We start from the raw sequence: 14,299 nt of genomic DNA on the forward strand, positions 1-14,299 counted from the left end.
ACATTTGCTGATTCTCCAGCCACTCAAAATTCTCCTTCAGGCACCTAAACTTTTTCTTTCTCAGGATGAGAGATAGGCTCACTTCTAGTATTTTATGAAGATGCTTCTTGGGCTTCTCATAGCACCTAAGCAAGTTTCACTAATTCTTGGACTCACTGCAGGCCTCCTCATGGGTCAATACTCCTCAACAACAGCATCTAGAAAAACTAAATTGAAATATGTTTGGGGAACTGGATAAAAGGGTAATACCACTCCAAATTACTTTCAAGACTATTCTCTTATCCCACAAAGAGGCAAATGGAGCCAAAAGCAAAGAAAGAGCTGAAGAAGAGAAATAAAATTTACTACAAAATCCTCTCGTAGATACTGTATTGTTAGAAGCTATTTCTCTACAATGCCCCAAGACCACAATTCTGCTTGCAAATCTTTGCAGATAGCATTGTGCTAGAAAAGATATGACAAATCCCAACAAAGTTGATGGTGTCTCTGAGTGGCAAACCCATGTTATGTTAAAATCTTATCTAATGTTGCTGTCACACAACATTATTTCTAATGCTGAACTCTTGGACATACTTCCCAGCCCTTAATTGGCACAGCTATAATGACAAGAATTTCATATGGAACAGCTTCTCTTGCTGTCCTGGAATGCCAACAACCCATTAGCTATCTTTCAAACCATAATTTTTATTTCATTCATAGTTTGTTTAAAATTTCCAAAAATAATTATAATGTTGGTTGTGTTTTCAAGGAGCCCACCTACTACATGAAAAGGTCTGCAATCACTATTATGTGCGAAAACTATTGAATTTAATTGAAAAGCAGCCTTAAAATTGGCAATTGTAATTGTGGAGTTCTAGGAAACAACTTAAACCAGATTAGAAATGAAGCGTACCCAAAACACCTCTAATTAGGACTAGTTAAAATATCACCAAATTATATGCTATAGTTTTGACCCAACATCAAATTTCCTTTGTAAAATGCCATTTATATGGTAGAACACATATTTGATCCAACAGAGATGGGCTTGAAATCAGCTCAAATAAACTCATACAAATGCAGAATCTTATTGCCTCACTTATCATCAGTGACCACTCAGTCTGAACTGAACACGTGTTTTTCCCAAAGGTACTAGCTTTTGAGCATGTGCTTTCAAAGTGACAAAACTAAAGTGTCAGCAACCTCCCTGTTCTTCTTAATAGCAGAAATTACAGAGCAATTGAGTCACAGTAGCAGCTTCATTTGCACTGGCACACATACTGCCTTAATCCAGTCTGAAGGCAGCTTAAATCATGCACATGTTGTATGTCACAATTAGGATTCACTAAGAACACCAACACAATAATTTATTACAGCACATGTGGCAAGAGGTAACATATTTACCTGCAGCTTTCAATTGCATTCTTACTTTATGGGCTAATTCAATGTTATTTTCTAAAGCAGTTGCATTTGCAGTCAGGTTTGAAACTAATTTTGAGTGTCTGTATCTTGTCAGCTATGAGTCAAAACTCTCCAAAACTGGTAAATATGAAAACAAGACCTCCTGTGCCTTACCACAAAGAGCAAAGATCCACTGAATTTGAAGTATTTTGTTATTTTTAGATGTTTTGCTGAATCAAACAGTGTATGATCATGATGTTGCATACTGCCATGAGTCATAATTATAACATTATCAAGCCACAAAACACAATTCTGTGGTATTCAGTGCTGAACTAATTCACTTGTATAGTACAAATAAAATATAATGTAGAGAGACTGATGATGATGTTACTGAAAGTGAACTGCCTGCTGGAGGGTGGAGAAGTGCCTTTGTTGCCTGCATGCTTTGAGGATGATGAAAGAGGAGTGACATGGTAGATGATTCCTATGAAATACTGGAAATGAGCCCAACCTTCAGTGCTCAGATCCTTACTGACAGAGAAATGTGACCACACCATCAGATCTAAGTTTTCTTCTCACCTCCTCGACAGCCTGTGAATTATGCCACAGGTCTTTTTGTCTGGAAACTCTTTCAGAGCAATATGTCTCTCCCTCATGGCTAAAGTGAGACAGAAAGAGCAAGAACCATGGAAAAAAGCATGTCATAGTTCTTATTTTCTGTCCCTCAGAGATACCACCACTAGGTAAGAGCAAACAGCAGCCAAAAACCATCCACATTTCAGAAATTTCCTATTTGTATGAAAACCTAGTTCAATAAATTGAAAAGAGTTTGCTCTTTTCAAATTCTCAGAAAATGAACATTTAAGATATCATGAAAAAGTTAACCTAAAAAGTTAGTAAGAGAATAAGCATCCCATAGCCTTAGACAACACCTTGATGGCTAAGAAAACCTAACTTTAGAAAAAATACACATTTGAACTTGAGAATAGCTACAATAATTAGAACCATGCTAAAAAGAACATGCTTCTACTACATTTTCAAAAAAACCACTTTAGCACTTCCATTTCTTTCCCATTTCTTGTTCCTTCTATTTCAGCATTTGTAGATTTTGCTGTTTCCTGCTGTTTCCCCAATCACATCATAAAAACAACCCAAGTGAGTTTCCTCCTGTCAGCAGGTACATGGAATAATGTTTCAGTTAAATCTATCTTGCAGACATTTTGTCTTATATCATTAAAACCCCCAAAGATGTTTAATATACAGAGATACTGTCCTTGCGCAGGTAAATCACAGGTTTTCTGGTACAGAACAGTCTTTAAAGCTTGGGTAATCCAATTCAGGATACAAACTTATCACCAAGTAATTGATTGATTTCAAAATGACCTGTGTCATTTCCTTAGGGATGGACTTCAATGCAAATTTAGTTTTGTATGTCGCAATGCAATTACTGAGCACTCTGAGCAAATCAGCCTGCTATGAAACACATGGTCTGAATTTTTGTCTAATTTTCCTAGAAGCCTGGTATGACAGACTTTCCCTTCAGTGACAGAAACTTTATTACTGCAGACCCATAGTTATCTGACAACTACACAAACTATCTATTAACTAAAATTAAATCTCAACATATGGCTATAGCTAAGTGCACGTTAATAATTTTTTTGGTATTTAACAGCCAGTCATCTGATTAATACCTGCATTTCCTCCTCACTTCAAAGCAGAGAGTATTGAAGCTTATATCATCTCTGAGAGTTACTTAACAGAAATGAAAGACCCTGCTCTTTTCTTCCACAACATGCCTTTTTTTCAATTTCTGTTGTGTCTTTCCCTTCCTCTCAGGCCCTCCTCATTGAATTTGGTTAAATTAGACAGGTCCTCTCCAAGTAAGGCATGGAAACAACCTAATATGAAGGTAGACAAGATAAGATTAGGAAATACTTGGGGAAAAAATTGAATTGAAATTATACCATAATCCAGAACATATATTGTATATCATCATCCTGATCCACAGGAGTCACTGTGACAAACTCTCAAAGTTTAAATTTAAGTCCATGTTTAATTCTGAATTAACGTATCATTAAGTCTTTAAAATAGGCTGAAGCGTCTAAATTAAAACAAATAAACAGCCTGACCAATTGTCACTGATATTACAGTCAGATGAATCAGCAATCATTATTCCTGCTCAGGCTTGTGTAAAGTAGAAAAAGCCAAGTAACTTTCCCTCTTAAGTACCTGATAAGGCTTATAAGTGAAATTACTCTGCAAAAAAATATTTTTAAATATTTTACAGAATTATATAGTCTAATTTTCTGAAAATAATTATTTACTTTATTTATAAATTATTTTTCAGTCTTATTTACTGATAAAAAAATTATATTTACTTGCCAAACTTACTATACACAATACAATTTAAAACTGCAGTAGGACCTAAAACTACCACTTTCTGACACCTGAAAAAAGTCAGTTACCTATAATTTTCTACAAACACTTCTCAAGGTCAGATTGTGACTACTACAACAATTTCTGATGTGTCATCTTGGAAGCACTCAATAATCCATAAAAAATATAAAAAGCTGAACACTGACTTATTGCACTAATGCTTTATGATTTTAGCTTTTATATTTTTCATATCCTGTACTGCATTAGTGTATAACTCTGAACTCCATATAGTGTGTTAGCTAATTATCTTCATATTTTGGTCAGACAAAGCAATCCTTCTAGGCCTGAGATCCAAGAACACCATCTGCCTCAGGCCCCGAAAATTATAAAAGTGAATCGGGGGAGAAGGGAGCAAACGGGGGGAAGCTGTAATTGGAGAATTAACACCTGATGTGCTAATAGACCAAACTTATATCTGTCTGAAAAACTCGTGGACCATCATCCATTTTGGGTGTAGCCCCATGGGGAGGCTTCGTCTGCCATTAATGTACCTGAAGGCCCTTCATTAAATATATCTGCTTTTATCCTTTTAACTTTTTCTGGCCTCTGTTTCTAGGTAAGGCCAAAATAGGCATCAGCAGTTGATACCCTTGAGAATATTTTAAATTTAAATCCAAATTTATAGAACGGAATTGTGCAGTGCTTGCTCCAGATAATAAGTATTTTGCCTATTTATTAACTGCAGTTTTAGTGTTTGATAGGCCAGATATATCCAAGGTTGCCAGAGTAATCTAAAGAGATACATTTATTAAATTTACCAAATATATCTATGAAGTGGGATGTGGCCAGTTCTGATGCCGTTAATGCTGTTTTTCATACACATGATCTAAAAGGAGTAAGCAGAACAGAGCAAGAACTGGAACCCTGCCCAGGCACCACTACTCAGAAAAATGCATTTTTTCAGTGAAGTTGGGTATATGAGAATCACAGGCAGGAGAAAGCTGCATTGAGGAAAGATCATTTGTAATCCTATGTTCATGGGAACTGGCAGAACATTACTGCAACATCTCCATCAACCCAGCCATTCAGTAAAATCACATATCCTCTGTAATTTTTTCCTTTTTTATCCCAACAGTAACAACTTGCCAACGAAAAACACCACAGATACTCTTGATCATAATAAACAGATGTGAATTTTCTCTCTGCACTTCTGGAAAGCAAGCTATGCTTCAAAACAAAATTTGGTACACCATTGGCATTAGAGGCTTATTTTGCCATCCCCCTCAGGATACCTGCCCATAGTGATGCAGTTCAGACTTCAGCGTTTAAATCCCTTTGGATAACAATTCCAGAGACTGACACACTAGCTCTGTAATATATTATATATGAAACTATATTACCTTGTGCTAATATTACAAGTATGTAACTGGTTGTCAATGGAGACTTGCAATTTGCCAGCAGGTAAGAATTAGGATGACTCCTTTGTTTCTTTCACAGTCCAAGACCTCCTACTAGGAATCTGATCTTAGAGTGAATCACATAGAATGACACAACTGTGTTTCCAAAACATGTTAACGGGGAAAAGAAAATCCATCATTCAACAGCATAAATGAAGCAGAAGATGTTAGAGTGTTTGTGATACCACAGTTTTGGGCTGCTTCAGTATTCGTGGACATTGGCATAATGAACTTGATTTAGGATGACAGATTTATGAAAAAAATTACACATATATTCAGTGTATTAAAAAAAATCTCCAATTGCTCAGTATAATGAGATTTCTGTAATCAGGCAACATTTTACAAAGCCAGTGACTCCCCTCTGACTGGAGCTATGCACTTGGGAAGTCACCTGCTCTCAGATCATATCTGAAAGCTGGACAACTGGAAGACAATTTCAGACTTTCTGAAGTTATCTATCAAAAAAAAAAAAAAAAGACATCTTAAATGTGATAAACGAACATATGAACTCCTTAAAGCATAACATGAGAAGCAATTATCAGGAAATACTAATGAGAAAGGCTGCTTCATAAGACTAAAAGCAGACTTTAAAAAGTCTTTAAAAAGAACATGTTGGTTCATGCTTTAAAGAGAACATGTTAGTATCACCACATGCTTACATGCTTTATCTGTATCATCTCAAAACTGAGTGCTTGGCTTTAGACTTTTCACGGAAGACACAAAAGAACAGGAAAGAATTAAACTAGATGTTTATGAGCAAATCTGTAGCTATAGGGTAATGCTGACCTATAATGCATTTTAAAATCAAATATATCCAGTATACCAATTTAAAATAATATACACACTCCTTTAAATACAACATTTTCATATAATTGTAATCCTACTCCTCACGGAAACAAAGCTCTCCAAGACAGAATTTCCCAGTCTATTGTATTCATGACTCCACAAAATGACCGGTGATTAAGAAGAAAATCCTGATCAAATCCACATGTATCCAATAAAATAAGAAAAATAGGAAAGAATACAACCAATAACTGGACAATTACTCAAAGTCTAATGTATTTTTTTCCATTGTGCACAAGGTGACTGTCGATTCTTCCAGAGGGGTATCAAAAGAAGTTGTTAAGTGGACACTGTCTCAGTCTCAACCTGTTGCCACTGTGAGCCCAGAGTGGTCTCATGATCATGAGCTCCCTGTGAGATCTGTACTGGGGATGGCAACCTTCTATTAAAAGAGAAGTGTCTATGAAAAAATACTTCAGGCTAAAGTAATGGAAAGGTCACAAAATAAGGTCATCAAGAAGGATCTATCAATGCAGGGCAGAGTGCTCTCACCATCAGCTCCTGAAAAATCCAAAGCAACACCTTTAAACCCTCCTGCAAATAAATTATTCAGAGTGAAAGATTTAAATACTCACTGAAATAGCAGATGCTCAGAAAATTTAAAAACTACTTTGTTTATAATTTACAAGTCCATGATTATTATCAGTTTTCAGTTCTAAGACGTGGATCATGAGGCCAGATTTTTTAAAGGTACAGGTGAAACAGAACAGCATTACTCAAAGCAAAGGAAAAGATTCTTTTAATAAACTTAGTCACTACTATTAACTTTTTATTCTGATTATATTTCTGAACTGGAAGACAAGATGTCCCATATCTTTCCTTTAAGAAAATGCCGCCTCAATCCAAAGCCACCTGAAGTCATTTATCCTTTTCCCAGTATCTGTGCGCCCTGGAGGAAACTGGCTCTTTCACTGACTGAAGTCATGTTCACAATATTTATGAGATGGAAAGAGGGCTTGTGCCCACAAAAATCAGGATTCTTGTCTTTTCTGGAGAACATTAGTGCCCATGATAGCACACAATAGCCCATTTAGCTATAAATGGATGGGGAGGATATAGTACATTGCTAATGAAAGCACTTCAGAACATCAGCGTCAGTGATGTGCAATTTATATCTATTTGAACCATCTACAATTCTCCACCTAATCTTCTTTGACAGTTAAATAATCTTGACAAAAAATAAGAGATGCTTAGAGGGAGAAAACATTGGATTTATTTCCAGGATTTTTTTTCTTCTCTCCTATATTGAAGCAAAGGTCATATCTTACTGGCAGACAGAGCTGAGTCTCTTAAAAATGCTTTTTCACTGTGAGGATGACCAAGCACTGGCAGTTGGCTATGAGTGGTCTTGCTTTAGTAGAGGGAATGGAGCAGATGTCCTTCCGTCCTCCAGAGGTTCCATCCAAACTCAGGCATTCTGTGCTTTTGTGACATTGGCTAATTTCCTACATAAACGTCATACATTGCCTTCTCAAACAAATGGCATCTTATTATTTATGGTATTTAAATAATTGTAAAAATATTTTATAGAGATAACAAAGTGGCAAAATGGGATCGCTTAAAGGGCTATAGGCTTGTGATAATTAAAGTAAAAAAACAACACTTGGGGAAAAAAAAAGCTTCAGAGTGTGTGTGTATATATATATGTATATTAATTAGTCAAATGCTTTAAAAACCAAAGTCCTTGGGTGGAAAAGGTCTTAATTGCTCATCAGGCACTCCACCTGGGCCATATGTCAATATTTAAGCATACAAAATCTATCTCAAAGTTGCTGTGGAAAGTTTAATACAGAATTCATTTGCTTTTGTGGAAGGACTCTGCTATTTTTAATCACTGATGCAACAATATATATTTTGCTAGAATCCTAACAAACCATCTTTTTGACTGAATGCTATAGGCCTTCAAGGGAGAATATTAAAGGTAAATAAACACTTAATAGAAAATTCAAATTTTTCTTTGAAAAGCTGAGGTGACTGGATACACATAAATATGTCAAATCAATTACGGGGAGAAAACACAGGTGTAGTTAGTGCTGGAAGTCACTTCAGCATACCTGTGCAAATACACATTCTCCGAAGGCTGCTTTTGACTGCTTGTCCCAGTTGCATTACACTTATGGGCACAAAGGGCAGAGCAGAAGGGCAGGAACATGGGCTTGTATGATACACTCCAGACACACCAAACAGGCTACTTAAAACTAGAAGGCAGGTTTTACAGAATCTTTGGTAATACCTACATACTGTTGTCCTGCTTCCACAAACTGTTTAAAGTTTGCTGAGAAGTTTCTCTGTGGTGTAGATATCAACAAATCTCAATGGAATACTTGCTGTCACAGAAAAATGTGCTGGTTTTAAAGAGATGAGGGTGGAAATTCAATACTTCTGCTTTGGCAAAGACGATGTTTCATCCAATATTGAACACTCCCCTACAAAGTACTAGCCAAGTGCCTGGGGCAATTTAAAAATGACAATTCCACTGATCTCTAGAATAGCAGAAAGTATAAAACTGAACAGAAATTGTCCAACTTTCCCCAGCTATGGGTTTTTGCAACTACTGCAAATGCTCACTCTATTTACATTGTCTGGATGAAGCACATTCGTCAGCTAATGCAAAACCTAACTGCCCTGATGATGAGCACCACTAGTGATTATTCTTTATTTTTCTCTATGCCAGTTCACTGAACATGGTCTGTCTCAGTGCAGATAAATCGTGGAGTGCTAATTCATTTACCCATTCTTCAACAACACTGTTTGACTTTACCAGGAAAAAAAAAATTAAGACATTATAAGTACTCCGATGCATGACATTATAGCATCAATCAGATGCTACCAGTATTTTTGCCTCTAGTTTTAGAGGAAGATTAGAACTGGTTCCTATTAAGTGCCCTAGAGCTGCCACAAACAAACAAAAAGCAATTTCAAGAATTTTCTAGTCTAACACAGTCAAATGGAGTTACAAGGTAATTACTGTTCTTACTTGATATGAACTACACCATACCATTCTGTATGATCCCATTACAATACTCTTGTAAACCTTTAAATAAGCTTTTGACACAATGTAAGTCAACTAGCCTTTATTATTCTGATACCTTGACAGCGCAACCCAACTTCAAATAAAGGTTCAGAAATCCTAAGTATTGCTTCAACATCTTTAACATTTTTGAAAGTGGAATTCTTCCCATCAGATAAATTTTAAGACAGAACGACAAGGAAGAGTTACAGAAAAAAAGACACTGAGAAGTCCCATTGCAGTCTGACAGACACTACTAATTACATATTAAAAGAGCATTTTAAGGGAGAGGATGAAGAAAACAATCACAAAAGGAATAGCACCAAACAAGACAAGACACAAACTTCGCTTTTGCAAAGTCTCCAAGAGCATGTTTTTGTTTTGCTGTATCAGTCCCCAGACCACACCAGTTGTGGTTTTGAACTGTCAGCCTGTGGCAAGAAACTAGTAACTAACCATTAAACCTCTTAAGAAGATACCACAGAATGACTGGAAACGGCATCCTAATTCAACTCATGGCAAGAAATGCAGAAAGGCTGTGGATTGACTACAGGTCAAAATTACAAGCTAGAAACAAAGAATCAAAAATTAGTCTAATAAATGCTGAAAGACCAGAACCAGCTGAGGTAGCACTAACTTTGACCTCCACTCAAATAGGTATTGGGCCTGATGATTAAAGGAAGTCTTCAGACATCTTGACTCTGCAGCTGCTTCTAAAAACACTTAGAAAAATCTTCAAAGGAACTTGCAAGGCAAATGTCAAGAGGCAAATGTCTCTTGTTTCAAATTCTGTCATGCTAAGTTGGAGCACACAAATGTCTAAATAGCACCTGACCCACAGTACACTATATATACGTGAAAGCAGGCCCTGATTAGGGGTCAGCCTGGGTTTGCCTTCTCTCCTAGACAAGTAATGTGCGTGTGGCATCCAGAAAATGCTGCAGAACAACAGGACAGGCAGAGTGGAACAGAATAATAAAATAATAATAGTTTGATTTTATTTGTCAAGGGACAGTTGAAATAATATTCTTTTACTTATTGCTCATAACTGAATGCTTCTGAGCTTAGGTACAATACTGCTGAGGTATTACTACAGTGCTTAATATTTCCTCAGTGGCAGGCTAGAAAAGTGGAAGCTGAGGACATCAATTTGGAAACAAGTAGCAAACACAGAATTAAAAATTCAGATCACTGCCTACCCACATGACTGATGCACTAAGCTCTGACGTAGTTTCTGATTCAGAAGCTATGCCTGCTGTGCCACTCTCTGCAATAAATTGCCTTTTACATAGATAGATAAGCAATCTAATCAAATAAGGATTTAAAGCGGGATGTGCTCCTGGATGGGACTGCTGATTTCATTTAAAGCCTACTATTGCTTTTTCTGGGTTTCCATACGTGTTAAATAGTATATGAGATTTATAAGAGAGAAAAGGTGAGTACAAATAGCTAGGCAGGCAAATAATCTGCTCAGATTTCTTTTTGTGCTACTCTCCTATTCATGGGGCATACTCCTACTCATAAGAAACTCCATTTATCACCAAGAACTACATCAATCGCCAAGAGCAACCTCTTTTTTAACACATTTGCATCACTGTCCCTTGAGAAATCATTTGCAGCCAGAATGCCAGTCTCTACCCAAATGACCTGCTTATTCTTTCCAAGCTTTTTCAGAACAACCATGATCAGGTGACTCTTTCTGCAACTCTAAGACTGGCTACTTTTCCTCTGCCCCAACATGAAAAAGAGACAGTCAGCAATATCCTTTCTCACACATCTGAAATTTGCTACTACATTACTGTGCCTGAAATCCTTATGGGGCACATAAGGGTTTGCACATTACGCATTGCTCAAATGCTTAGGATGAAAGCCCTCACTTAATTTAAGTGCTGTTTTCTACCCTCTGGAGTGCTGTGAGTCTTCCAACTATCTATATGCTCCTATGACACCCACTGTTAAAGCCACATCAGCTGGTGATGGACACCTGCAGGTAAGGACTAAAACTCTGTTAAATTTTACCCTAAATTCCTACCACCATCTTTGCTGGACTTACGAAAATAACAAGAGAAGGCTGCTCTTAAAAGGCATAAAAGCCTGCTTTAAGCACAGAAGCTGGATTTTTTATTTTGGATTTTGCACATTAAAACAATGGCTGTAAGCCTGCCTTTTAAGGTAGAAACTGCAAACATAGTCTGTATTTTAAGGAAACTCCAAATGTCCAACAGCTAGACTGTGATTTATCTGATTAACTGTGCAAAAATAGGTCATAATATTTTTAGCAATAGGAAAAATAGAGTGAAAAACAGCACCACATTATATGTAAGAAGAATTAAACCCATGGGACACATTCACAGCAAACTAGATCTCATTTGTATTGCTGCTTACAGAGCTACTTGCTCGATTCAGGGAAATACTACCTTTGTCAGAGCTCTGTTGTCTAAAGCAAAGATTCTCCATTCCTCAAGGTAAAAACTTTTCATGAAGAACTCTACGGCAGAGTGGAACTAGAAAGTAAAACTATAATCAAGAAAGAAAATGAACTAAAACTATTTTCAATCATGTCTCCTTTACATGTAATTCATTAGTCAGACACTCTGTGTGAGACGTTCTTACCTCGTTCATTTTTCAAATTTCCTACTGACTGTCTAAGTCAATGGTTCCAACAAAAGGTATTAATCAAACACCAGTCTTTTTAATGAGAGTTGTAATACTTCTTGGGAATGCTACAAAGTGAAGTTTTATTAAAAGTTTACTTCTCCACAAATTTTGTAGCTGTAATAGATGTCCTTTTCCATGGGTTTAGGAAAGTACAGAGACTAAGAAATTCAGTAATTTCAGAAGACAATTTGAAACAGGCTGATCAGAGCTAGAAGGCTCAAAACTAGAAGGATACTGTCTTCTTGAACACATGGGAATGAGCTCCACAAACTTTCATTTAAATCAACATATAAAACAAAGTATACAGACAGTATTATCAACAAAAAGACCATTGGTACTGAAAGACATTGCATTATGGAAAACTATTTTATCTAGATCTGATATTTTACCCAGAAAAGACAGTACTTTAATTTGTGCTGCTTAGTAACTCCCAATTACGAGAACTTCGTTTTAATTGTTTTAAACTTTGCAATGCATTGAACAGTTTTTAGCATAGCCTAAACCACAAAAGAAAAAAAAATTAATCAAGGTAAGGAAAAACTGCTCAGGAGACTGTAACAAACACTTTCTTTGTCATTTCTTAGCTGCTATCAACTTAATAGGAAATAATACCTTAGTAATTTTAGGCTCTTTTTTTGCCCCTAAAATTAGTATTACATTTGAGAATAAGAGTCAGATTCTTGCAAACCACTCAGCAGTTACTAGACTTTTGGTCTCATGCCACTTCCAAGATTCTGGAATTCTTGTTCCACTTCAGTACATAGAAAGGAGAACAAAATTTACAAGAATGTCTTCAGCGACAAGCACTAACATTACCAAGAAGAAATTGAAATTTGAAGCAAAACCCCCAAGGGAAGGATAGCAGTGCAAAAAGAAAACTAACTGAGCATCTCAAAGACCTCACAGTACTAACACCTTCTTTCTACAGAAATTATATGCTTTCAAATTATCAATAAGATGTTGTTCCTCCCTGAGTGACTACATACACAGATTGAGACTGTTGATTGTGCCTCATAATTGTGGAGCATAGAAACACACAGCTAAGGACAATTACTAACCAGTTTATCTTTTGGCTGCCTCCCAGTCCCTTCCACTATTTCTTGATCTCATCTCCAGCCCTCTCAAGCAGAAGCATATCTCCATCATAATTCATACTTTGGGCAAATGAATCCACCACTACTCCCTGTCCATCCCTCCCTGTGTCTTAAATGCATCCTAATCCTTACTGCAGTGGCACACCTCCCTCCCTCATGTTTTGAAGAAATCGATGACTTATTTATTCAGCTGACCCTGGTTACTAGAGAAATTATTACATTAACTGCCACTTACTGCCACAACTTGTGCAAAAAGCTGCTCCAAAAGTGACTGTCCCATCTCTGACCTTTACATTTAACCATGTGTTATTTTTGTTAAAAGACAAACATTAGCAGCGTGATGTCCAAAACTGAGTGCAGTCGCCTTGCTGCAATAGAAGCGAATGGCAAAGTGTGAGCACTGTACTGGAGATCTCTGTGCTGCAGCAATGCCACAGCCAAGGGCAGGAATCTGGATGGAAGGAAAAGCCATTCTCCCTCACAGCTATCTGGCATTACAGCTCTCAGGGAAGAGGCAAACAAGAGGCAAAAAAGAGATCTGTTTCTATTGGATTCATCCACAGTCCAGCTTGTATGCTGGAAAAAAAGGGAGATGCAGAGATATCAATTTGATAACTAACCAAGAACTAAAATGCATGACCACTAGGATACTGCCAAGTTGATACCTACACTTTTCTCAGCTGCTTGGTTCTGCAACCAATTTTTTAGCTGTGGGATTTCCAAATGGTCAATATAATGTAAATACTTACCAGGTAAACTAAATATCCAAAGGATACGGTTTGCCTAAATCTCATTGTCAATTGCTGCACCCCTATAGCATGGAAGGCTCCAAATGTCAGTTAACATATTTCAGGGAAGACATTTACAGTAGTATGATGATGCCACTGCATGGGTTATACAGGATTTGTCTTCCAAGGGTTCATTATAATTTAATTCAAAATTTAGGAATGTTGTCAGGCTTACTCTTCTATTTTTCAACTGAGGTAGTATATCAATAGGCATACCATTGATACCATCAATGCTTTTGGTGGTAATTTCTTATCACAGAAATATATGTCTTTTTCTACATTAGTAGTTTGCATACCAACTTCATCCTGGATCTCCTCTGCCACAGCAGGCACATTGTAGAGGAAGGAGAGAGACTGGTTCATGCGTTCATATATCACACGTAGATGTGTCATAACCTACGGAAACAAAAGTATTCGAAGGAGGGGAATACTATGGATAATTTGACATTATCACAAATTTCATAGATATAGGAAGCAAGACCATTTTCACTTGTGCAGGTATAAGATTTAAATATGATCTATATCTCAAAACTGTCAAACCTATCACAAAACTCACCTCTCTCCTACAGCTGCTCAAAAATACCATTCTAGATGCTCTTCCATAGCTACCTGAAATCCCATGGAAATGCAGTAATTTGAAGTAGGGGGTTTACATTTGCTGTGGGGCAGAACATGCACACAAGCAGCTATTGTGGC

At 36.8% G+C, this 14,299-nt stretch overlaps 1 protein-coding gene across 5 annotated transcripts in view; it reads right to left on the bottom strand.

The window, feature by feature from the left end:
- The window catches only part of LOC119702185 (amyloid beta precursor protein), a 208,268-nt gene that overhangs the window by 31,612 nt on the left and 162,357 nt on the right, over nucleotides 1-14,299 (bottom strand). For all 5 annotated transcript variants that reach the window (XM_038139812.1, XM_038139805.1, XM_038139797.1 and 2 more), the window contains one exon: nucleotides 13,900-13,999. In XM_038139812.1, the coding sequence (XP_037995740.1) occupies nucleotides 13,900-13,999 (100 nt within the window). The remainder of the gene's footprint in view (nucleotides 1-13,899; nucleotides 14,000-14,299) is intronic.

Source organism: Motacilla alba, chromosome 1 (assembly GCF_015832195.1).
Source record: "Motacilla alba alba isolate MOTALB_02 chromosome 1, Motacilla_alba_V1.0_pri, whole genome shotgun sequence".
Taxonomy (NCBI): Eukaryota; Metazoa; Chordata; class Aves; order Passeriformes; family Motacillidae; genus Motacilla; species Motacilla alba.